Source organism: Panthera pardus, unplaced genomic scaffold (assembly GCF_024362965.1).
Source record: "Panthera pardus isolate Hobbes unplaced genomic scaffold, ASM2436296v1 HiC_scaffold_2, whole genome shotgun sequence".
In the NCBI taxonomy this organism is placed as follows: Eukaryota; Metazoa; Chordata; class Mammalia; order Carnivora; family Felidae; genus Panthera; species Panthera pardus.
Genome location: NW_026526765.1, coordinates 97914546 through 97938806, shown reverse-complemented (window position 1 = coordinate 97938806; position 24261 = coordinate 97914546). Strand labels below are relative to the sequence as shown.

The 24261-nt window shown below is 42.8% G+C and overlaps 1 protein-coding gene across 2 annotated transcripts; it reads left to right on the top strand.

The window, feature by feature from the left end:
• The first annotated feature begins 9519 nt into the window (after window positions 1-9519).
• Window positions 9520-23317, top strand: CRHBP (corticotropin releasing hormone binding protein). Of its 2 annotated transcripts, none has more exons than XM_053907262.1 (7): window positions 9520-10479; window positions 10866-10959; window positions 11241-11398; window positions 12771-12981; window positions 15332-15480; window positions 19533-19650; window positions 21662-22043. In XM_053907262.1, the coding sequence occupies exons 1-7, from the start codon at window positions 10399-10401 to the stop codon at window positions 21667-21669; spliced, it is 819 nt and encodes a 272-aa protein (XP_053763237.1). In that variant the 5' UTR covers window positions 9520-10398; the 3' UTR covers window positions 21670-22043. The 2 variants fall into 2 exon arrangements, with proteins under 2 accessions (XP_053763237.1, XP_053763236.1); XM_053907261.1 differs by lacking the exon at window positions 21662-22043 and adding an exon at window positions 22551-23317 and having other exon boundaries at window positions 9545-10479.
• Window positions 23318-24261: the final 944 nt, after the last annotated feature.

Here is a 24261-nt window from a genome sequence, read left to right as displayed (position 1 = left end):
ATTGTATATGTACTATAATCTCATTTTTGTAAGGAAAATTATGTATATATCTCTCTGGAAGTATAAATACTAAATTGTTAACTATGTTCTATCTACATGGAAGGATTAAGGATGATTTATGGCTCTTCCTTTGTATTGGCCTATATTAATGTTTTTATTATGAATATGTTAAAGGAAAAAAATGCATATTTTTTGTAATTATGAAGGATGGCAGATTGAATGCAGCACCCAATTTCACTGTCTCCCAAAACGCTATTAAATTTCCTATAAATGGTTTCATGCACACACATTGTGAGAGTGGGAGGAGGAAAGAGAGAGAAAGGTTGAACATGGAGATGGGGAAGAAGAGAGGGGGGAAGAAAGGAGCAAAAGAGAAGGGAGGGGTTGGAGAACCAACTGTAAAGAAGACAACAGCACCAACATTTTGGAAGCCAGAAAGCAGATATGAGAAGAGTACCTTGTTTGAGACTAGAGAAAGCATAGTCTCAAGGCAAGCAGTGGGGGAAACTACAGAGCAACCTGCTCAAAGGGGTTGCTGCTGGAACTGAGCTCTGCAGGGATGCTGGCGGGGGTGGGGAGGCGGTGGAGACACCCAATAAAAAGCACTGCTGAAAGCCTTGGAGAAGCTGCTAGATCTCCAGATATAGTTTCTCATCATTTCTCAGCCCTTGAGCCTACTATCCATCCCCCTTCCCACAGAAGTTTGGAGGTTCATTCTCTGCAGAGGGTCTCTGTACTGTGGACACCAGACTGTTGAAATTCTAGCACCATATGAGAAACAGACAAATGACTGATCTTTTGCACGCTGAACCCTGAATGCAGAGCCCTTCCAGATCTTTCCACTTGGCTCCAGAACACCATCACCCAGACTTAACCCTTCTAGAGAAGAGATTGGGAAAGGCTTCCTTACAGACTAAATTTATACCTGTTCCTGAAGGCTTAAAAATTAAAAAGTATTGCCCTTAGAGATACATATCTAGGTGACACAACCAGTGATGGAGAGTAAGGGAAACTGGGATAGACCCCTGGAAGACCCCCTCAGTTTCTTTTTTTTTTTAATTTTTTTTTTTTTAACGTTTATTTATTTTTCAGACAGAGAGAGACACAGCATGAACGGGGGAGGGGCAGAGAGAGAGGGAGACACAGAATCGGAAGCAGGCTCCAGGCTCGGAGCCATCAGCCCAGAGCCCGACGCGGGGCTCGAACCCGCGGACCGGGAGATCGTGACTTGAGCCGAAGTCGGACGCTCAACCGACTGAGCCACCCAGGCGCCCCTAAACTGAGTGGTAGGAATAAGGATGGTAATACATCTTATTATTCTCATTTAAACTATGTATGTACATTTAATATACTCTTCTCTATGCATTTCATATTTTATAATTCAAAAAATGTTGGTGCTAACTCAGAACCTAGCGGTAGGATAACGACTGTGGGGGCACCCCAAGATCTCTTTCCTCCCAATGTTTTTCTCCCTTTCTTCTTTTCATTCCTGTCCTGTTTCCTCTATTCTCTCATCCCCTCTTTTTTTTTTTTTTTTCTAATTTCTCTTATTTTGCCTTACATCTCTTTAGTCACACCTCATTAGCCTTCCTCAGGGAACAAACGTGTTAGTGTCTCTCATGAAGCTTTTAGAAGGTATCACGCATTTTCTCACCATGATTTTTATCCCCCAGTGTTTTTAACTGAGAAATAATTTATGTATGATAAAATACACAGATCTTAACTGTACAATTTTATGAGTTTTGACAAATGTATATACCATGTAACCACCATCCCAATCAAGATATAGAACATTTCCTACCTCCCAAGAAATTCCCTTGTGCCCCATCAACCCCCCAACCCCACAGACAAACACTGTTTTGATTTCTATGACCACAAACTAATTTTGCCCAGCCTAAACTCCCTAACATCGCAAGCATGCATCGCGTACACGTTTCATTTGACTTTTTGCCCCTCTCACCATAACTTTTTAAAATTCATTCATGTTGATACATGGACCAAGAGTTTCTCTTTTTATTGCTGGATACTTTTCCATTACATAAATACATTACAATTGGTTTGCCTTTACGTTTTTTCTTAATGTTATTGTCAGTTTTTTTAAGTTAATGTTTCCTTTTTAATTTAGAAACTACCGGATTTTTATGTTATCCTTGTATTTACCCAATTGTGGGATTTGAACAATACCTGGAAAATGTAACATAATCCAAGTCTTCTTGTTTCATTTTTCTTACATTGGTGCAGCCATAGTTTTCCAGATGGTTGAGTGGATAGCACAGTGATGCGGGCAGGTGCTCACTGCTCTGGCTCTGTTTTAGGCCGCAATAGTTAATAGTCTGGCCAGAGGCACTGGTTCTAAAACGTTTGCATTAGTTTCTTTGCATATGAGCATATCTTCACACTGCATTTCGTGAGTGGCGAGTTTGAGATTACTGATTTATTATAGAAGGATACAACTGAGAAAGAGCCGAGCGGAAGAGATGCATGGGCAAGCTGTGGGGAAAGGAAGGGGCATGGGGTTTCCATGCCTGCTCTAGGGACTCCACTCTCCTCAAAAGTCCACCTGAAATCAGGGGGGTTTTGGTTTCTTTCTTTGTTGTTGTTGTTGGTGGTGGTTTTTTGTTTATTTTTGTTTTTGGTTTTAATTCAGCTCTTTAGTGCATGTGAAGTGGTATTTGATTGTGGTTTTGTTTTCCTTTCCCTGGTGGCTGGTGATGTCGAGCAACTTCACATACACTTACTGGAAATTTCTGTATCTTTCTTCATGAGGTGACTTCTCAAGGCATTTATTGGCCTATTTTATTTTATGTATTTTTTGCCCATTTTAAAATAGAATTGTTTTCTTTATATTACTGGTTTGGAAGATCTATGAATTTATAGTATTCTCTCCCATTCTGAAGTTTAAAAAGTTATGTTGAGAGGGGCAAAAAAGCCAAACAAAAAGTGTACATGATGCATGCTTGCCATGTTAGGGAGTTTAGGCTGGGCAAAATTAGTTTGTGGTGACAGAAATCAGAACAGTGTTTGCCTGTGGGGTTGGAGGGTTGATCGAGCACAAGGAAACTTCTTGAAAGGTAGGAAATGTCTTTTCATTTTCTTAATGGTGTCTTGTGATGAGGAGAATTGCTTGATTTTAGTGAAGTTCAATTTATCAGTTTTTCTTTTATGGTTTGTGCTTTCTGTAACCTGAGAAACATTTGGCTGTCCCGGGGTTGCAACAATATTCTCTCATGTTTTCTTCTGTATGCTTTAGAGCTTCAGCTTTCATGTCTATGTCCGTGATCCATCTCAAATTAATTGTTGTATATGGTGTAAGGTAGGGATCACGTTGTGTGTGTGTGTATGTGTGTGTGGGTTTTCCATACGAAAATCCAGTTGTACCGGCAGGCACCTCATGCCTTTAAACTGACTGAATGTACCTCCATCCCTTTGCCCATCACACAGAAAAGTCTTCTAAACCTAAACCTGAAACCTCAGGATTTGTATCTTTGTCTCTCACATTCTGTTGCCTCCCTTAGATGTAGCCAATACCATTTTTTTTCAATTTTTTAAATTGACATCCAAGTTAGTTAGCATATAGTGCAACAATGATTTCAGGAGTAGATTCCTTAACGCCCCTTACCCATTTAGCCCATCCCCCCTCCCACAACCCTCTGTTTGTTCTCCATAATTATGAGTCTCTTATACTTTGTACCCCTCCCTGTTTTTATATTATTTTTGCTTCCCTTCCCTTGTGTTCATCTGTTCTGTGTCTTAAAGTCCTCATATGAGTGAAGTCATATGATATTTGTCTTTCTCTAATTTAATTTTGCTTAGCATGATACCTTCTAGTTGCATCCACATAGTTGCAACTGGCAAGATTTCATCCTTTTTGATTGCCAAGTAATAACATAGCCAATACCTTTAAGTGCAAATTATTATATCCTCCAGACAGTTACAAATAATTTGCTTCTTTAGAATCATATATTTCAAATTTAGAGAGAAAAAAGATTTTGTAAGGAAAAAACCTTTCAGCTTCTCTTTGACTCTGCCCTTTCAGTGTTTAAGATGCAGACAAAATCAGCTGTTGAGTTTGGTGCTGCAATATATAGTGAAATAATATGAAATGAAGTTGGCATTTAAATCATTTTTTGGTATTTTCAAAGTTAGAATATGTCTGACTCTTTTCGAATACCAAGTTGACCTAAAATCAGAGGAATAGGAGTTCCAAAAGAAGAAAAAGGAAAGAGACAACAAGTGAGAGAAGTCAGGGAATAACTTAAGTGAGCAACATATGTAAAAACTAGGAATGACCCAACTGAGGGAAGTTTCTGCAGCACTGCGGAGGTGGAAGCCAGAGCCAAGGAAGCTGAGCAGAAAACGAGGCGTAACTAGGTATGAGTAGAATTAACAGCTAATTTTTTTAAAAGACACAAGGCCTGAGAAACTTTGGCGAGAAAACTTCTGTGGTCTTCTTGCCTGGCAAATATCAAATGTACCATGATTCTGGAAAGCCTTGTCTGTGCCATGTACTCCCTCCACACCTTTGTTTGGTCCTTTTATTGAACTCTCCAAAACTTACCCATTTGAGAGTGCCATCTATCTCTTGATAGAATCCTAAGAGTTACCCCCCCTCCTCATCTTGGAGATGAAGTAAATAACTCGTTCACACTCCCGGTCAGTGCTCTGGGACTTGGGACACTTAATCTAGAGCCCTTTCGTTTCTACTCTACAGCTAACACACATGGGAATAAGCATGAAGCCCCTACAGTTATTTTTTTTTTATTTTTTTTAATTTGAGAGAGGGAGAAAGAGAGAGCAAGTGGGAGAGGGGGCAGAGGGATAGACAGAGAATCTTAAGCAGGCTCCATGCTCAGTGCAGAGCCCCATGCAGGGCTCAATCCCCTGGGATCATGGCCTGAGCTGAAATCAAGAGTTGGACGCTCAGCTGACTAGCCACTCAGGTGCCCCTAACCCCTACAGTTCTTGAGTACTTCTCTGGGGTGTTGCCCCCACAGTGCTGTGCTGGGGCAGAATGGAGTCTGAGGCAAAAAGAAGTATCACTAAGATTAAGGGCATATTTATCTAAACCTTTGTTATTTTGTTCATTATGGAGTTGGGGGGGGCGTTTGCATTAACTTTCATTTTATTATGTATTATATTATAAAATTATTTATCATGGTGAGTGAATCTTTGTGCCCCACCTGAATCCCAGCCCTGTCCCTCCAGCTCCCCCCTACCTTTCTTGCTGCCACATCACACAGCTGGCTGTGGTCCTGGAGAGCCAACTCTGGGAACTGGTTCAGCACGCCTCTCTTCCCTTTCCTCCTACTTTACCAGTTGACTCTCATTACCTGGCTGCGGCCACATCTTTGGATGTGGTCAGCCAATATTGTAGTGGTGACAATGCTTTAATTTGTTTTTAGGTGCCATCCAGGAGTTCCAGGTGTGTGTGTGTGCTGAGGACAGAGAGGGATGAGCCACAGGGCCAGACTTCCAGGAATTGACATTTGGAGTCGAAGACGGGTATATTAAAAGGTATAATAAAATAAGATAAAGGCTACTCAGGGTATATATAAAATACTATGAGTGTAGAACAGCTAAATCTGTTGCTCACAATTTGTGGAGGGAAGGAAGAATGGAAAGAAGGAAGGAAGGGAGGGAGGAAGGAAGGAAAGAAGTGGGGGGAAGGAAAGGAGGGAGGGAGGGGGGAATGCGGGGAGGGAGGGAGGAAGTAAGGAAGGAAAGAAGGGAGGAAGGGAGGTAGGAAGGAAGGAAGGATGAATAAAAGAAGCGGTTGACAGAGGGGAGAAGCAAGCTGGCCACTGGCAGGGGTCTCAGAAAAGTGTGCTAAAACTCACCCCAGATAGCTCACCCCTGCCTAGCTTGCACTTATCCCTACTGATTTCCTTATTTAGAACCTCTCATGTCACTCCACATAATTGGCAGAATTTTCTCCTTTAGATTTATTTTAAGGCGCTAAGAAATGAGACTCTTTACACTTCATTTCTCTTCCGTCACAGACGCGGCTGACGTTCTGTGCCTATGCACGTCACCACTACCTGATGACAAACACACCAACTGATCTGGACACGGCTGTACTTTTCCCTTTGATGCAGGCAGTGAGGGATTATTAAATTGCATTTCATCATGATCAATTGGCTAGATGTTAGTCACGGCATATTTTGGAGTAAGCCTGAGGGAAGTTGAGATAACAATGTCAATCCAAAGTCAAGGAAGCCAACGTACGCGCAGACATGAACAATCCTCAGTCTCCTTTGTACTTATTTATCTGCCAGTATCTTGCTTTGGGCTGTGCCGTCTCACTTTCTGCTGGTAGCCTAGTAATTCTTAAAACCCAAAATGTAATTTTGGGGTTAATTTCCAGGGCTGTTGTCTTTGAAAGAGGATCACTTACTTGGCTGGACATAGATCTTTTTCGTCTAGACTTTGTTTCTGACTCACGGTGATAATCTGGGAAGATCATTTAATCTCTCTTACTTTCTCATATCATCACTGTTTGGAAGCTTTCCTTTGTGTGGGACATAGAATATTTAATTCCTAAAATAATCCTCAGCATAGATCATCTTTTTACAGGTAAGAAAACTTATGGTCAAAGAGGGCATTAAACCAGGGTTTTTTTGTTTTGTTTTGTTTTGTTTTGTTTTGTTTTGTTTTGTGTTTTCAGTCTCTTGAAGATACCTATTATTCTGTGAACCCAGCATCCCTTCTAGAAACTTCTTCTCCCTTCTCTGTCTGTATGGCTGTCATGAAAACAGTCATGTTACAACAAGATCCTGTCCCCTGGGCTTTGAGCTTTTTCCCACAAAGTTATGTGGACTGGGAATTATGAGAACATTGATTCAGGGGGGCAGGATTTTAAATTGTGCTGAAACTATATTGGCTCACCCAGACAATCTGTAAGTATGCCAAGGGGACTTTGTAGTCACCCCCATGGTCTATGATGTAACTGTGACAGCCAAGTGTAAATTTATGGAGTCTACGACATCTTATATATGCACTGAGGTATCAGGAGAAGCAAGGAACTACATAATCCCTAATCTCTTTCTATTCTAGGGTCAATCCCAAACCCACCCCCTTAAGTACTCCCTGTTTGTAGTAGTAAACTTTTTCTTTTGTTAATCACTTCAACAGAGGACACTTGCAACCCCCCAAAGTCCTAATCTTTACTGACTGCTGGTCATCTTTAGTAAAACAAAAGAAGATAATGGATCTGGGTTGAAATCACTGACATATGAAGCTTTCATTCAAAGGCTGGTTTACATTAGTTCCCAAGGATATTTGCTTAGTTTCTTTCTTCCTGATCTCAAACACATCTGAAAAATAAGTCTTATCTATTAAAACGATTGCATTAAAAATAGCCAAATTTATTCAAACAGCATATCATCTTGAAAGCAACTGAAAATTAGTTTTTTGTTGTTATTGGCTAACAATGAATTTTATTCAGTTTATTTTCTGTATTTTATAGTTCTGATTCTGCTTTTTGTTTGTTGATTTATTATTTTTTGTTTTAGAGTCCATTTATTGGTGGAACCATATGGTATTTGTCTTTCTCAGTCTGACTTATTTCACCTAGCATAATACCTTCTAGGTCCATCCATGCTGTCTCAAATGGCACCATTTCATCCTTTTTTATGGCTAAGCAAAATTCCATTGTGTATATATACCACATTTCCTTGTCTATTTATCTGTTGATGGACACTTAGGTTGCTTCCATGTCTTGGCTATTATAAATAATGCTTCAATAAACGAGGGTGCATATATTTTTTGGAGTTAATATTTTCATTTTCTTTGGGTAAATACCCAATAGTGGAATTATTAGATCATATGGTATTTCTGTTTTTCGTTTTTTGAAGAACTTCCATACTGTTTTCCACAGTGTCTATACCAATTTACATTTCCACGAACAGCGAACGAGAGTTCCTTTTTTCCCACATCCTTACCAACACTTGTTTCTTGTGTTCTTGATTTTAGTCATTCCAACAGGTGTGAGGTGATGTCTCATTGTGGTTTTGATTTGCATTTCCCTGATGATGAGTGATGTTGAGCATCTTTTCATGTATCTGTTGATCATCTGTATGTCTTTGGAAAAATATCTCTTCAGCTCCTCTGCCCATTTTATTTTATTTTATTAAGATTTTATTTTTAAGTAATCTCTACACCCAGTGTGGTGCTCGAACTTACAACCCTGAGATCAAGAGTTGCACACTCCACCAACTGAACCAGGCAGGCATCCTCTGCCCATTTTTAAATCAGATTGTTTGTTTGTTTGTTTTGGACTGTTTGAGGGTATTTTTTGGTGTTGACCTGTGTGAGTTCTTTATATTTTTTGGATATTAACCCCTTATCAGATATATCATTTATAAATATTTTCTCCTATAGTTACTCTTAATTAAAAAAAAACAAGATACAATTTCTATTGGCTTAGTAGATATTTTCCAACTTGGAGAAAATAACACTTTTGGTGGAAATAAAGTTCACCCATATGTGATAATTTGTGAGGTGTTACATAAAATGGAATGTTATCTATCTGTGGTTATATTTGCCCTTATTTATCTTCTAGTGTGCACTTCCTGAGGAGGGAACATCATGAATGCATGTAAGGAACATCAGTAGTGTGTGTGTGTGTGTGTGTGTGTGTGTGTGTGTGTGTGAGCATGTGAAGATTGGAAAAGAATGTCTCCGTGGTGACGCTACAAAAGCCAGACCCTCAAAATGGGATAAACAAGAGTTTCCCAAGCTGAATGCCAGGCTGAATTCTGGGAATAGGCCAAGGCTATGGCTAGGTTGATGGTAAAGCCTGAAAGCTTCCTCAGGCACAAACAGGGAGGGAGACAGGCATGAAGATGGCCTGGTGTGTTTCAAACCAAGCAAGCTGGTGTTAAACCATTTATTTTTGTATTGTTTGATTCCTCTCTTTATGCCCTTTCTGAAATGCAGACATCTAAACCGTCCCAGGATGGAGAGAAGAACATGGTGGCCGGCGTTCATGACCTTTGGGTTCGCTTCCCCGTCACACTCTCTGTGGTCTGAGGATTGTTTCCAAAAATGGAGGAGGTAGGAAGGCCTCCCAATTAAACAAGTAAGATAAGGAAATATCAAGTTCTATACCACTAGGCAAATTACTACTTAATTTTGAGTATTTATAAACATAATATAACCATTTCCTTGACTGAAATTTTGTATTAACGTCTCATTATTTGTACTAATTTTAATAACAAAGAAAGCTAAGGGTAGTACCATGTTTTCTGTCAGGCAGAGGTAAAACAAGACAAGGTTTTTAGAATTTGTAGCTGCCTTGCTTAGCACATAAATTGGAAAGCCAAAAGTTTAATATCCCCATATTTCCCATAACTTTTGACATGAAGGGGAAGCAACCATCTTCTGTCTAATCAGCAGAGATACTTATTTCTGGATCTCTAAGTCATTTGTTTAGCCCTGTACAGTTGCTGATAAGCAGTTATAGTAAGGTTTCTGGGCAGTTCTTTCTACCAGAATATTCAAATAATCCAAGTATTTGAAGGTGTGAAATGGAATGACTTCATCTCTCACTCGTTCAGATGGATGCCAAGGTCATGGTTACCGTTAGCTGGCCCAGGAGTGTGTCCTATGGTGTACACTTTTGGGCTAAATGACAAAGCTAGGTGAAAATCCAGAAGTTCACAGATGCCAGAGTTAGCTTTCCGTTAGGGAAATGCTTACAAGAAACTGGACCAGGATAAAGCAAAGACTAAGGGACAGAAAGAAAGTTTGAGTTGCATTGTTGCCATATTCTGCAGAATCAGACTTCGGCTTCTGTTCAGCTCTCTTTGGAGCTAAAAACTCCTCAAGTTCCTTCCTGAGAGACAAGAGCATTTGCACAAACACTATAATCTCTGACGATTTCCAGCATGGTTCCATCAAGGTTCTGTGACAAGCCTGCACGATAAGATTGTATCTGTTTGGGTATTTTATGTATGTGTGTAATCTTGTCACTTGGCTTTGCAACACTGAAAATTCCCTAAATATCCACAGGAAACGATAATTCAGCATTTGGCAGGTCAAGCCAAATGCCTTCACTTATTTTCTATCCTTACCTCCTTCTTTGTCCCACAGTTTAGTTCAATAAGTTTTAAGTGCCTAAAATCATTCTTGGTGAATAACGCTGGACCACTCTGAGAATTTGTGGCTGAGAGCTGGACCCTCGTCATCAGCACGCACTTTGTCACTGAGACAGGGTAACCCATGGTTACTGAGCTCAGATCAGTTAAGGGGCAGAGAGCCTCCCCTCCTCACTGCTCTATAAAAGAGACCCAGCAAAGGGACCCTACCAGCTTCTAGCTCTCAGCCTGGGCGTAGTTTTGGGAAGCAAAGCCTGAGACCTCCAGAGCCCAGCCGACCAGCTGCAGAGGCAAGACCAGCATGTCGCCTTCCTTCAAACTTCAGTGTCACTTCATTCTCATCTTCTTGATGGCTCTAAGAGGGGAGAGCCGGTACCTAGAGGTGAGCGATCTCCGGACTGAGCCGTCACATCTTCCGTGTGTGTGTGTGTGTGTGTGTGTGTGTGTGTGTGTGTGTGTGTGTGTGTCTCCAGCCTTGGGGGTGGGTCTGCTGCCTCAGCTCTCAGCCCGTGTTGGGCTTAGCCCTTTCTTCCCTATCTTCTGCCCCCTCTCTCTCCTGGTCTTCCTCCTTGCCACTACGTCCTTCCCTTGGCCCCTGGGGACACCCTGGTCTGAGGGAAAGGGTCTGAGACCTCTTCTGCTCCGGACGCGGGAGACCTGGATCCCTTCACTTTATTCTCTTGGCTGCGGGGCAGGGAGAGTGCCCCGCTGCGGGTCCCCTTTCCCGCAGTCTTGAACTCGTTCGGACTGACGCGTTTTCCTCGCCAGCTGCGGGAAGCTGAGGACCACGACCCTCTCCGGTTCCTGGGCGCCAACCTGAAGCGGGAGCTGGCGGGGGAGCCGCTGTACCGCCGCGCGCTGCGTGAGTCGGGGTGTCGGCGCGCATCCGGGGGCAGCGGGGAGGTGACGAGGCCGGGCTCCCCACCCGCTCACGGGGCCCCGGGCACCGCCGGGAAGGGGCTGGCCTGGCCGGCCGGGGGCGCGATCTCCGTGCTCAGGGGCCCGCCGGGGGCGGGTGACGCGTTCCGCGTGGGGACCGGGCGCCGCGGACCCGGGAACGGGGGCCCGCGGGGAGGGGCTGGCCGGGGCCGAGGCGTCGGTGGCCGCAGCCCCGGCCCCCTGGCCCCACTGTCCCTCCCCCAGGGTGCCTGGACATGCTGAGCCTCCCGGGCCAGTTCACCTTCACCGCCGACCGGCCGCAGCTGCACTGCGCCGCCTTCCTCATCGGCGAGCCCGAAGAGTTCGTCACCATCCACTACGACCTGGTCTCCATCGACTGCCAGGGCGGCGACTTCCTGAAGGTGAGGCTTCCTCGCGGCGCACGCTCCCGCCGCGGGGCCCCGAGGGGGGTGAGCACGGGGCGCCGTGCCCGGAGTGGGGCTACGGCGCGTGGAGCCGGCTGGTGGCCGAGCGGGAGAGGCGCCTCCCCCCCCCCCCCACCCCGGACGGCCGCGGGGCGCGAACCCCGCCCGGAGCTCCGGCCGCGGTTGTTTGACTTCCCCTCCATGCGCTCCTGGGACCCGGGCGCCCCCAAAGACTTGATTGAACTTGCGGCGAGAAGCGCTGTGTTACACGAAAACTGATCCAGACTGGCACCGGCGCTCGAGGCCACGAGGAGGCCCAGCCCCGCTTCTGAGGCCGGCCCCTGGCTCTGGGGAGCTGTCGCAGGCTCGCGGGAGCTGTCTTGAATTCCCCGGGGGACTCGGTTTGGAAGCCCTGGGGCCCGGGCCTCTGGGAGGGATGCTGAGAGCCAGTCTAGTCGGAGGCAGGTGGAAGGCCAAGTCCCCCGGCCTCAGTACATGCCCCCTCCTAGTTGGTCTCCCTAAGTCTACCGGGTCAGCCTGGGACGGTTGATGGAGTTACACAGCCCCGTTAAAAGTATCATGATTAAAAACCTCCCAAGTGGAATGATTTTGGAATCTGTCAGACTCCTTTTAGAAGAGGACCAATCCGCGGAAGCACTTTGTAGCTGGTGATTTTGCCAATGTGAACCAGGCTCAACCCGTTACGTTGGAGACCTGCGGTGATTTTAACAGTAACATCAATAGACTCTGACCATTTGTCCAACAAGCTGACTTTAACAGGTGAAGGTAAAAAGCCCTAAGTGGCCTAACAGCCATTGCTGTTTGAGTGTTGAAGCAGTTCTTGGTATTTTAATATGAAATAAAAGTTTCAAAGTGAGGAAAATGGGCACATATAACCATGGGCAAGTAGGTGAAGTTGCTGCTCTAGTTTAGTTTTGAGAGGTTTTGTTTATATGTCAACGAGGAGAAGGAAGAGACCAAGTGAAACCCAAATTATGCTTGTGTGGAATTCTTCTGAAGATGGGATGTGTGGAAAATATGACCAAGATAAAAATGTATATTGGCTGTAGTTTCAGGTACCAAAGAGTCTGGAATTATAAAACAGAGTATAATAAAGTTTACTTGCTTTGGATACTTTAAGGTTTATGGAGGAAAAAAACCCAATCATTAATTGACAATAATACTTGCAGACAACCTTCACGGTCAAAAAATATATAGGTGGAAAGCAAGTGGGCAGGGAAGTGTAGGTTGTCACTTGCTCACAGACGGACATAGGACAGAAGGTGCATTGCTAGGTAAGATTTCAACACACCTGTGACTTCAGGAGTTGGTGGAAATGATCATCTCTGTGTGTGTTTTTTGTTGGAAGGTATTTGATGGTTGGATTCTCAAGGGGGAGAAGTTCCCCAGTTCCCAGGATCATCCTCTCCCCACAACTGAGCGGTACATAGATTTCTGTGACAGTGGTCTTAGCCGAAGGAGCATCAGATCCTCCCAGAATGTGGCCATGATCTTCTTCCGGGTTCGTCAACCAGGAAACGGATTTACAGTAACCATAAAGACAGATCCCAACCTCTTTCGTAAGTGGGCTCCCTCTCTTCTCAGTCAGTAAGGACTTGGAGGGAGGGAGTGTCAGATCCACTTTTCATAGGTAGTGTGATTGCACCAGACTTAAGAAACTTGAAGTGAGGAATGATTTGAATGGAAATTTTTTTTTTGTCATTAGAAATGACCTAAAGGATATTTCCTATTCATTGCTCTGAAAATCAATTCACAGTTTTCAACTTATTTCCTAGGCTAGGTAGGATATTAAGTTTTGGTGGGTAGAATTTTATTTTTTTCTCTTTAGTCTTATTCTAATCTGAGGCATGACAATGGATTCAGTGACAAACTGTAATCCCTCCATGTCATTCCATTAATCTTGGATAAGCTTGAGGGATCAGATCTGAAGTTGTAGTCCTAGAGATATTTAGGCAAAGGCTGAAAGACTGCATATCTGGGATGTGGTAGACAGAGTTCATGTCCTGAGCAGAGGGTTGGACCAGAGGACCTCAACATTGCCCTCTAAGTCTGAGTCCCCCTCTTTAACTTATTCCGTTTCTGGTGGATACAAACATAGATGCTGTATAAAACTGAACAGCCCAGGCCTAAAAGACATTATTCTAATCAAAATTAGTTCATTCATCTGCTTATTATTTTTCCCCATGAAGCGAAATATATATATATGCATCTATATATTTACAGAGTTAAATGGAGAAAAATATTTTTTTTAAAAATCAGGAAAATAAAACATCACTCATTTTTGGTTGCATACAATAGTATTAATGTTGACACTTTGTGTGGTGGAAGAATGGGGCCTTATCTGCCAAAGAATAATGTATTATATTCCAATTTTTATTTTTTAAAAAAGAGAATTTTTGAAAAAACCCCTCCCCCACCCCCACAAGGCTATTTTGAGAGCTAGAATAATCCCAGAAAGCAACATGAAGTGTTTCTCCTATATTTGTGTGGTTAGAAGTCGGAAATCTTTGGGGTGCCTGGGTGCCTCAGTCAATTAAGCCTCCAACTCTTGATTTCAGCTCAGGTCACGATCTCATGGTTTGTGGGTTCGAGCCCTGCATTGGGCTCTGCACTGACAATGCAGAGCCTGCTTCGGATTCTCTCTCTCCCTTTCTCTCTACCGTTCCCCTACTGTTCCTCTATCGTTCTTCTATTTTTCTCAGTCTATTTTGTAACAATTTTATTATTTATTTACTTCATTATTTTAAAAAAATCATTATGATTCTGGGGCACCTGGGTGGCTCAGTCAGTTGAGCGTCCGACTTTAGCTCAGGTCATGATCTCACAGCTTGTGAGTTTGAGCCCCGCATTGGGCTCTGTGCTGACAGCTCAGAGCCTGAAGCCTGCTTTGGATTCTGTGTCTCCCTCTCTCTCTGCCCCTAACCCACTCACATTCTGTCTCTGTCTCTCTCAAATAAACATTAAAAAAATATATCATTATGGTTCCAAGTTCAATGAGTGAATGTTTCAGACAGGCAAGGTTTTAGTTCTGGCTTTACCTTTGAGCCTTTATTTCTTCTAGACTTTCAGCTGGAACTTGGACCCTAGTTAATGAAGTGTTTCTAGAACTTCTACTAGCTAGTGTTGTTTGATTAATTACTAATTTAAGTCTTGTGCTTGTTGTAAACAAGGTAACTCCCTGAGATTGAGATTGAGATTAGAAGCATTCTTTTTTTTTTTTTTTTAACATTTATTTATTTATTGAGAGACAGAGAGCATTAGCAGGGGAGGGGCAGAGAGAGAGGGAGTCACACATTCCAAAGCCGGCTCCAGGCTCCGAGCTGTTAGCACAGAGTCTGACACAGGGCGAACCTCGAGATGGTGACCTGAGCCGAAGTCGGATGCTTACCCGACCGAGCCACCCAGGTGCCCCAAGATTAGAAGCACTCTTGCCACCTAGAACCTTCTGACCATGTCTGCACATCACCAGTGATTTTTATCCCCCCATCACTCCACACCCCCACACCCCCGCCCCACCCACCACTCCTTCCCCATCCAGATTGCCCTTGTGATACATATTCTCTTCCAGTCCACATGGCCCTAGACCATGAATAGGAACTGAGAATAAGGATAGGATAAATTTCTTTTTTACTACATTTAAAAAATATTTATTTATTTTGAGAGAGAGAGGGAGTGGAGGAGGGGCAGAGAGAGTGATCGAGAGAGAGAGAATCCCAAGCAGGCTCCGCACTATCAGCATGAAGCCCGACATGGGCCTTGATTGCATGAACCCGTGAGATCATGACCTGAGTTGAAATCAAGAGTCGGAAATTTAGCCGACTGAGCCTCCCAGTCGCCCCGGATAGGATAAATTTCTGTAAGAACCCTGCATACCCAATAATGACAATGTGATTCTGTTTTTCCGCAAAGCCTGCAATGTCATTTCCCAGACCCCAAATGGAAGGTTTACCCTGGTAGTCCCGCACCTGCATCGAAACTGCAGCTTCTCCATAATTTATCCTGTGGTGATCAAAATATCTGATCTCACCCTGGGACACTTACATGGTTTGCAGTCAAAGGTGAGTTGCTTTCTTCCTTCCCAATCATTTACTAAGGCCACAGCTTTATCAGAGGAGGAGCAATCATACAGGGCAAACATGGACATTAGTAAATTGTGGGAGCATGCTCTTCTGTTGATTTAGCCCCACATCTGCTTTCCCTCGCCTCTTTGATGAAAGCCCCCTTCTATTTGCCTCATGCTGCTCGCTGCGTACTCATGTGCCCCTTCCGATTACTTGACTACTTTTCTTGTGATACAGGAAAGGTTTTCAATTGGGAAAGTTGTGACATGTAATTACAATTGAACTCTCTGGTACTTGCCTCTTTTACAGAAATTCTCTCCTACCAGAACCTAGAGTGAGTCATCTACACAGCTGTTTTTCTGATTATCGGATTTTTTTTTTGACACGAAGGAAGTGTCTCATTGACAGAACTGTGTTGTGAAGGAATGCTAAGTGTAGCATAAAATACAAAATTGGATTTTTAAGTTGCAAAATACAGTAGAGTGTTGAAGATTTTGTTGCATTATGTTTAACTCAATTCATTTTGCATGAAAATATTAGCTGAGAATCTCCATCAACCTATATTCCCTTGAACTTCTGTATGGAATTTACAACTAATGCTGAGCTTGATCTTTTTTTTCTTCCCCCCCCCCTTTTTTTTTTTTGCACCACTAGCTTCGCCCCTCTGGGTCGTTCTCATTTCCTTATACTTTCTTATATTTCTAGGTTAAGATAGCTCATATATTTGCTGACATCATAGACAGTCATTGTTCCTAATTAGGTAGATTCCAGTAAAAACCAAATAAATAGGACCAGGACTGAAAATAGGTGTATATTTAATTTCCTTTAAGCCCTGAATTCATGAGCTAGTAGCTGTTTGTTGTTGTGTTGTTTTGTTTTGTTTGTTGTTGTTGTTTTTTGGGGGTTTTGTTTAGTTGAACCTTAGTGGAAGAATGATCCTTTGATAAAGACCAGAATAAGGAGATGTCTTTGGCATAGCCCTTCATCCTGATACCAATTATGTGTTATTCCTGATGTATACTGTAGAAGATGGCAAGCATGATTGCAGGTTGGGAGATCTACCCTTTAGTTATTCTAGGCTGTGAGGAGTAATTTTGGTATTTCCCCTTGAAAAAATGTTAAAGTCTGCAGTGTTCTAGGCATCTATCTATTCCTTTACAAAATATTTTTTGAGCACTTTCCACGTGCAAGGCACTATCTTAGATGCTGGAAATCAGCGACGAGCAACACAGCTCCTGCTCACAGGGAACCTGCATTCTAGTGGGTTGAGCTCAGCAACAGTGCAATGCATTTGCAATAGCGGGGAGTGCCCTACAGAAAATGAAGCAGAGTGGTGTGATAGACAATGCAGTAGAGGGAGAGGCGGGAGCTCCTTGAGATAAGGTGGTCGGGAAAGGAAACTTCTGAGAAGGAGGAATTTAAAGTAAAATGTGAGTGATAGGTAAGAAGGAGCCAGCAGCCACTGGAAGGACCAGGGACAGAGGAGACGGCAGTGCAGAGGCTCAGAGGAAAAAGTGGGCTTCCAGAAATAAAAAGAAAGGTATGGGGAAGGGAGGATATTAGGCAACATCAGGGAGGCGGGCAGAGCCAGGGTGTGGTGAACCCAGCAGGTCATATTGAGGATTTGGAGTTTATTCTAAGTGCAGTGGGAAACCACTGAAAGGGGGCAGGCAGGAAAGCAACATGATCCATTGGATTATGCTTGGTGGGATGAGGGTGGCTGGGAATTGCTGACATCATGACCAAATTAAATTAACAAGGTCCGAGGCAGGAGGGAGAGGATTGATTACCTAAAGGCCATTCTGGCTTTGCATGGGCTATGGGGGCCAGAGTGGTACAGGGAGTGCCCGTAGGGGCCATTGTCACAGTCTAGGCAAGAGATGATAGTGGGTTAGTCCAGGGAGGCAGAACCTCAACAGAGAAACCTAGGGGATCACTACTGAGGAGCAGGGTAGTATAGTACTTCTCATTCCTAAGAATAGCTAAGATGTTTGGGAAGAGGAGAGAGAAGTCATTGAATGTCAAGGAATGGGTGTGTCTAACTTCTATGTTTCTTTGTTTGGTTTCCCTCATTATAGCACCCACTTCTTCCCAACCCCCCTACTTCCCATTTCTCTCTACAGGGCCTGCCTTTTCCCCTTCACCACTCTTGCTGAAATTTAGAACCTGAAGCACCAAATGGAAAGTTTAGTCTTAACAGATGTTCCCCCTGGACATCCTCTACTCAAGGGAGAGGCAGTTAAGGTTTTTTTCCTTCACCTCTTATTCAGCTCTTCCTACAAGAACATAAGCCCTGTCCACAGGGGAGCTAGTTAAGCCTCTGTTTCATTCTTGGATGAAATGATGTGTAGAGCATCAAGGCATAGGACCCAGCATACAGAAAGCACTTAAAAAATGTGTGTCCCCACCTGCTTCCTTGTATTGGCCAAACAGTTGGTATTCTATTTTTTTCTACTCGGTTGTTTAGTTCTAGTTGCATCTCAATGTCTTCTGCATGTTTGAATGTGTGTTTTTATGTGTGTGTGTGCGTGTGTGTGTTTAACATTGTCTATTTGAGATGTTTTTCTGTATGTGTCAGGGTCCATGTGGCTCACTTCTGAGCATCTTGCCGCTCTGCACTAGATCTCTCAATGAGTATGCCTCAATAAAGAAGATCACAGGCGAAGCTGGCCATGTAATTGTGGGGGACAGTGCAAACTGAAAATGTGGGGGCCCTTATTTTAAAAGTATTAAGAATTTCAAGATGGTGACAGCAGAGCATTAAACCAAGCAACAGGCCCTTGTATGCCTTGTCTGGCTTGTGGTCACATGCCCACAAAGGCTAGTAGCCCTGACCTCAGGAGACAGGTGGCCCAAAGTACAATATTTGGGACTGAAAGTGGCTGCTTTATTTGTGTGGGAAGAGTGGAATGCAGGAATTTCTGTGGACAAGGCAGTGTGGATAGACAGTGTGGATAGGCAGGGTAGATAGGCAGTATGGGCAAGGCAATATGGACAAAGCAGTGTGGATAGGTGGTGTGGACAGGCAGTGTGGAAAAACCAGTGTGGAAAAACCAGTGTGGATAGGTAGTGTGGACAAGCAGTGTGGACAAGGCAGTGTGGATAGGTAGTTTGGATAGGCAGTGTGGACAGGCAGTGTGGACAAGGGAGTGTGGATAGCCAGTGTAGACAGGCAGAGTGGACAGAGCAGTGTGGACAAGGCAATGTGGACAGGCAGTGTGGATAGGCAGTGCAGACATGCAGCATTAACAGGCAGTGTGGACACGGCAGTATGGACAGGCAGTGTGGATAAGCAGTGTAGACAGGCAATGTGGACAGGCAGTGTGGACAAGGGAGTATGGACAAAGCAGTGTGGAAAGGAAGAAGGGAAGCAGAAAGTGGTTGTTACAGTGATTGTGCGAAGTCTAAGAATACATTCTGGTTTTGAGTAGCTCAAAATAAATTAGTTTTAGTCGGGAGGAGAAAGACAATGGTGACTCTAGCTACCTTAAGCCCCAAATTAGGGTTCTTTTCTTTCTTTAGCATTCTTATAACTAATCTAAATGCCTGTCAGCAGAAATGATAAGGATCATCCCAATAGCGGGAAAAGTCTTTTATAAAGAGGAGGGAAAGAGGTGAGTTGAAGGAAAAACTGTAAAGACCTATCTATTAATAGAAATTCTGACTGCATGAGTTAAGAAATTCAAATAATTCAGTATGTATGTCCAAATGATTTACAAAGCAAAGCATTTTCAGATCCAATTTCCATCCATTTTATGTGGAGTTTACAGATTCCTATTGCATCATTCCAGTCCTTGAGCTGATAAAAAATTTTTTTAATGCACACACATTTAAAGAAATGATTACTCAACTGATTTAGAAAAGCAGTTCTTGTGATTATTTTTTCTTTTCAGTATCTTTTAATTTCCGGAGTCCTGGGTGTTAAATTAAATGGCACTGCCAGGATGTCCACGGCAAATGGAGTGAATTCACCAAATTGCAGTTGGTCAAATGGTTTGACTTCCGTAACTGGTTGAAATATATCTTTCTCTGCTGCTTGCTTCTTTTAGAACCCCTCAGCAGGTTGTGGGGGAATAGGAGACTTTGTGGAGCTGTTGGGAGGAACTGGACTGGACCCTTCCAAGATGATGCCTTTGGCTGACCTCTGCTATTCCTTTCACGGCCCTGGTGAGATGTGTCTTTGATTATTACTTATGAGCCTATCAAGATTCCTTAAATGAAACCTGATACTTCCTTAAATAAAACATCCCACGTTTTTTATACATGGGAAGGCAGGTTCCACCTAGAAAGCTTCCATTTTGTACATTGAGCCAATGTGAGGATTTTACATTTGAGCATATGTATGGTTATAGTGAATGCATTATCAAAATATTGGACACTGGAAAAGAAACCTCTGAAGGAACACAGGTGCATGTTTAAGGGTGGCCCTGAGTAAGACCATGAAAAAGACAAAGCTTTTTTTGTTCCGTGCTCTTTCCACCTTCCTGAAAGTCGTTGCTTTTGTCCTCTGGGTACCAAAGAGTTTACTAACTGAAAACTATAGTTCAAATAGATATGCCATCAATTAGTTATAATATAATAATAGAGTAATATCCAAATAAATTTCCTAAATATATGTGTATGTGTGTATTACTCGTAGTACATAAATTAAAAAGTGATATTCTGGGGTGCCTGGGTGGCTCAGTCGGTTGAGCATCCGACTTCGGCTCAGGTCATGATCTCGCGGTCCGTGAGTTCGAGCCCCGCGTCGGGCTCTGTGCTGACAGCTCAGAGCCTGAAGCCTGTTTCAGATTCTGTGTCTCCCTCTCTCTGACCCTCCCCCCATTCATGCTCTGTCTCTCTCTGTCTCAAAAATAAACGTTAAAAAAAAATTAAGAAAAAAAAAGTGATATTCTTTATCAGAAATTCTCAGAACTGCTGAATCTCCCCAACTTCTAGGAGCAAAACCAGCTTCTGAAAGACTACTGCAAAAACAGAAATACATTCTAAAATCTAGAAGTGGTCATTGGGAATAAAAGACCAGGTCAGTGCACAGGATGCCCAACAGAACCAGATATTCTTTGCTAGGGATCAGTGAAGATTTTCCATTTGATTCTGCCCAGGTATGGTGAGGGTGGCTAGAAATTGCTGGTTTAGACCATCAGTACATGTGGCTTTTCTCGCCTCTTACTGTGTTCTCTGAGGCACTGGATCCTTCCATGCAGGAGGGCACCTGTGAGGAGATGCAATTGCACTAGGTAAGAAGAGTAGATTAAGGTCTAAAGACTACTCTTGCCTTAAAATGTAGGTAATTGAAGCCAGAGTAATTTTGGTACAGTTATGTCCAGTACTAAGTAAATACGATGCACATTAACAAAGGAAACAGAGCATGTTATATATATTAAAGTTTAGAGTAATATCAGAAAAAGAATGACCTTTCAAATAATTTAAAGCAAATTAAATTTGGACTCCTCACAGAAGCTTAACCTAGACTCCCTGGTGCTTATATAAAAGAAACATAGGTTTTATATTTATTATGTATCTAAATTGGCTTTTACCTCAGTAAGTATCTAGCTGTTTTACTTTACTTATTGAGGCTTTTACCTCAATAAGTATCTAGCCTGTTTGAACCCAGGCACAGGCTTGTGAAGTACCTGTTATGCAATGATAATGTTCATGTTTCTCAGAATGCTATAGGCCTTATAGAGACAAAGTGGGGTTGGGGGGGGGGGGAAGATGGACAAAATTAAAATAGAAAAAAACCATCGTAGGGCACATAAATCTTGCCTCAGGGACCAGCTTGACAGTGGAGAAATGAAAGAAATTTTAGATAAAAATATGTGAGTTTCAATATACACTTGTTTGGTCATATCTGCACTAGAAGATAGACATAAACGTTGCCAGATGCTTATACAAATAATAATAAGATTGGATTGAAGAGAAGTAAGGATATCAAAAGCCATTCCATGTAAGAAGCACAGAAAAAAATGAGACTGAAAAGGTGCAGGTAAATAATAGAACAAACACAAGTATATTCGTATGTATCTAAACTATGCAAATTATTTTTGTTTATATGTAAAATAGAGGTATTATCTAGGCTCAGAAAATAATTAGCAGGTGATTTTTTTTAGTCTATGTAATGTTCATCGGTGCACTGTGTCCTCTAGTCATGTCCACTAACTGCCACTTGCATCCTCAGAACTATGACAACCAAAAACTACACCTGCAAATTCCCAACCTGTCCCTAGAGGGCGGTACTGCCCCTGCTGAGAACACTAAGCTAGAGCAGAGGTGCATGGTAGACAGATTGCCTTCACTGCATTTACCACAGAAGCCTCGAAGGTAGGAGAATGTGAAAAATGCAAAGAGACGTCTTATTGCCTCTGTTAAATGACAAAAATTCAACTGAGTAGATTTGAAAGATCTCATTGGCTTTACGAAATAATTCATGAATCGGGGAGCATTCCTTCTAGCGAGTAGAGGGGTCCCCAAGGCATTGTACAAAATGGAAGGTTTTTATAGAAGGGTAGGACAAGAAATTTGGCAAGAGAAAAGGATTGTTCCAGGCAGGTCACTTTCCCTGAGGGGGAAAAGCAAGGTGTCTTATCCTGAAGATTACCTCATCTTCCTTGGGGGGCGGGAGGGGGGCGGATGGAGAGGGCCCCTGTGGCAGATTCCTTGATGTTGATGGAAAAATTCCTGACTGACTGGTTAAGGCTATTTTTCTAGGGGAGGTTGAAATTACAATTAAATTAGATATTCAGCCCCAGTTTGGGACCTTGGTCTCAGGGACGCCATTTTAGGCCTGCGATTTTCTTTTTAACTCCTCTTTCCAGCCAGTTTTATTTGGCTAACAGTGTTTTTGCCCATGAGGAGAACTGAGTTCAATTTCAGCATCCTACAATTAACTATATATTATACTAACAATGAAAACCAAACGTTTCACCTGATGGCACGTGCATGATTTAAGTATGTGAGAGGAAGATGCATCCCCTTGGTTTCTTTGTGTTTAAATGATCTTATCGACAGGAATGGTTTATGTGGTTTCTAACCTGCAGGGAACCTTTTGCTTTTTCCATGAATTATAGCCCAGATGAAAATTGGCTGTGACAACACGGTGGTGCGCATGGTCTCCAGCGGAAAGCACGTAAATCGTGTGACTTTTGAGTACCGCCAGCTGGAGCCATACGAACTGGAAAACCCAAATGGAAACAGTATCCAAGAAATCTGTTTGTCTACTCTTTGAATAACCAACCCCATGATTTACATGCTGCTAGCTAAGTGAGTTTTTCATGGCTGTTATATATGATTTTGATGACCAGCAAGGTAAGAGCCTTTCGAATCAGTCAGTATTCCCAGGCTTGGACACACATTACACATACACACACACATATGTAGACACACGTGGGCGTGCAAGCGTGCATTTATTTTTGTACCTTGCTTCTTTTTCATTTGTAATGTATAGATGACCACATGGCAGCAGATAAACCCTCCTTTGCCTTTGGTAGGAAAACAGTTTTCTATAATTCTTTGGTATGCTACAAACCTGCCCCGATAAGACAAGTGCAGAGCAATGGGCACTAAAAAATTGTATCTCAAGGGAAAATACGACAAAGAAATTAAAATGGCGGTGTTTAGATTTGTCTTAGAACAGAAAACAATTAAATGTGTGTATACCAAAGTAGTTGTATCTGTGTATTTTCTGTATATTATTCTGTTTACAATAGATAGTAGTCGTAGCTGTTGTTTATTGATTTGTAATGTCTTGTTGCTAACAAAACTCTGGAGCATGGAAAAAAATTTTCCATCCACAAATACAAACATGAATAAATACATCAGAATGTTGATGCCTTGACATTGTGCTTTGTTTTCCTGAGTAGTCCCCTCCCTTATTACCATCAGAAAATAGTGTTCTCGTGTGATGCAGAACCAAACGCTGAGCTAAATCATGTTACGCGTCTTCATGCTGGTAGAACTGTGGGCCTCTACAGCAGAATGATTTAGAGCAGAAGGCAGAACTGCATTGTTTGCACAAACAACGCTAACTGGTCCTCGTAGGGAAGCAGGATGCAGAAACCCCTTTCTACTGTCCAAGAAGACTGAGAATACATGTTTTTGTCACAATGGGGTATACTTCTTTTTTTAAAATTTTTTTTATTAGTTTTCTTTATTTTTGAGAGGCAGAGAGAGACATAGAGCATGTGGGGGAGGGGCAGAGAGAGAGAGAGAGACACACACACAGAATCAGAAGCAGGGTTCAGGCTCTGAGCTGTCAGCACAGAGTCCAATGTGGGGCCCGAACTCAACGAACCGTGAGATCATGACCTGAGCCGAAGTTGGACGCTCAACCGGCTGAGCCATCCAGGTACCTGCCAATGAGGTATACTTCTTAACAAGGACAGCAAGGGCCTTACAGCTCTCATAGATGTTTGCAGAAATCTGAGGCCTTCTTTGGTACCGACGGCAATTTACTGTTGACTTAAGACTTGTCCATGTTTGGCTAGGGACTAAGCATGTGGCCTGTAAAAGACAGGATGCGGCCAAAACTGAGGTCCTGAGCAAAAAAGGAAATACTCCTAAGTGAACTCTTTACTTTGAATTAATGTATAGAAGCTGCAAACAATACCATAATTAATGGCCTGATTATGATTCCCAAAACATATATTCTGAAATTTTTTTGAAAATTTTTTTTAATGTTTATTTATTTTTGAGACAGAGAGAGACAGAGCATGAATGGGGGAGGGTCAGAGAGAGGGAGACACAGAATCTGAAACAGGCTCTAGGCTCAGCTGGCAGCAC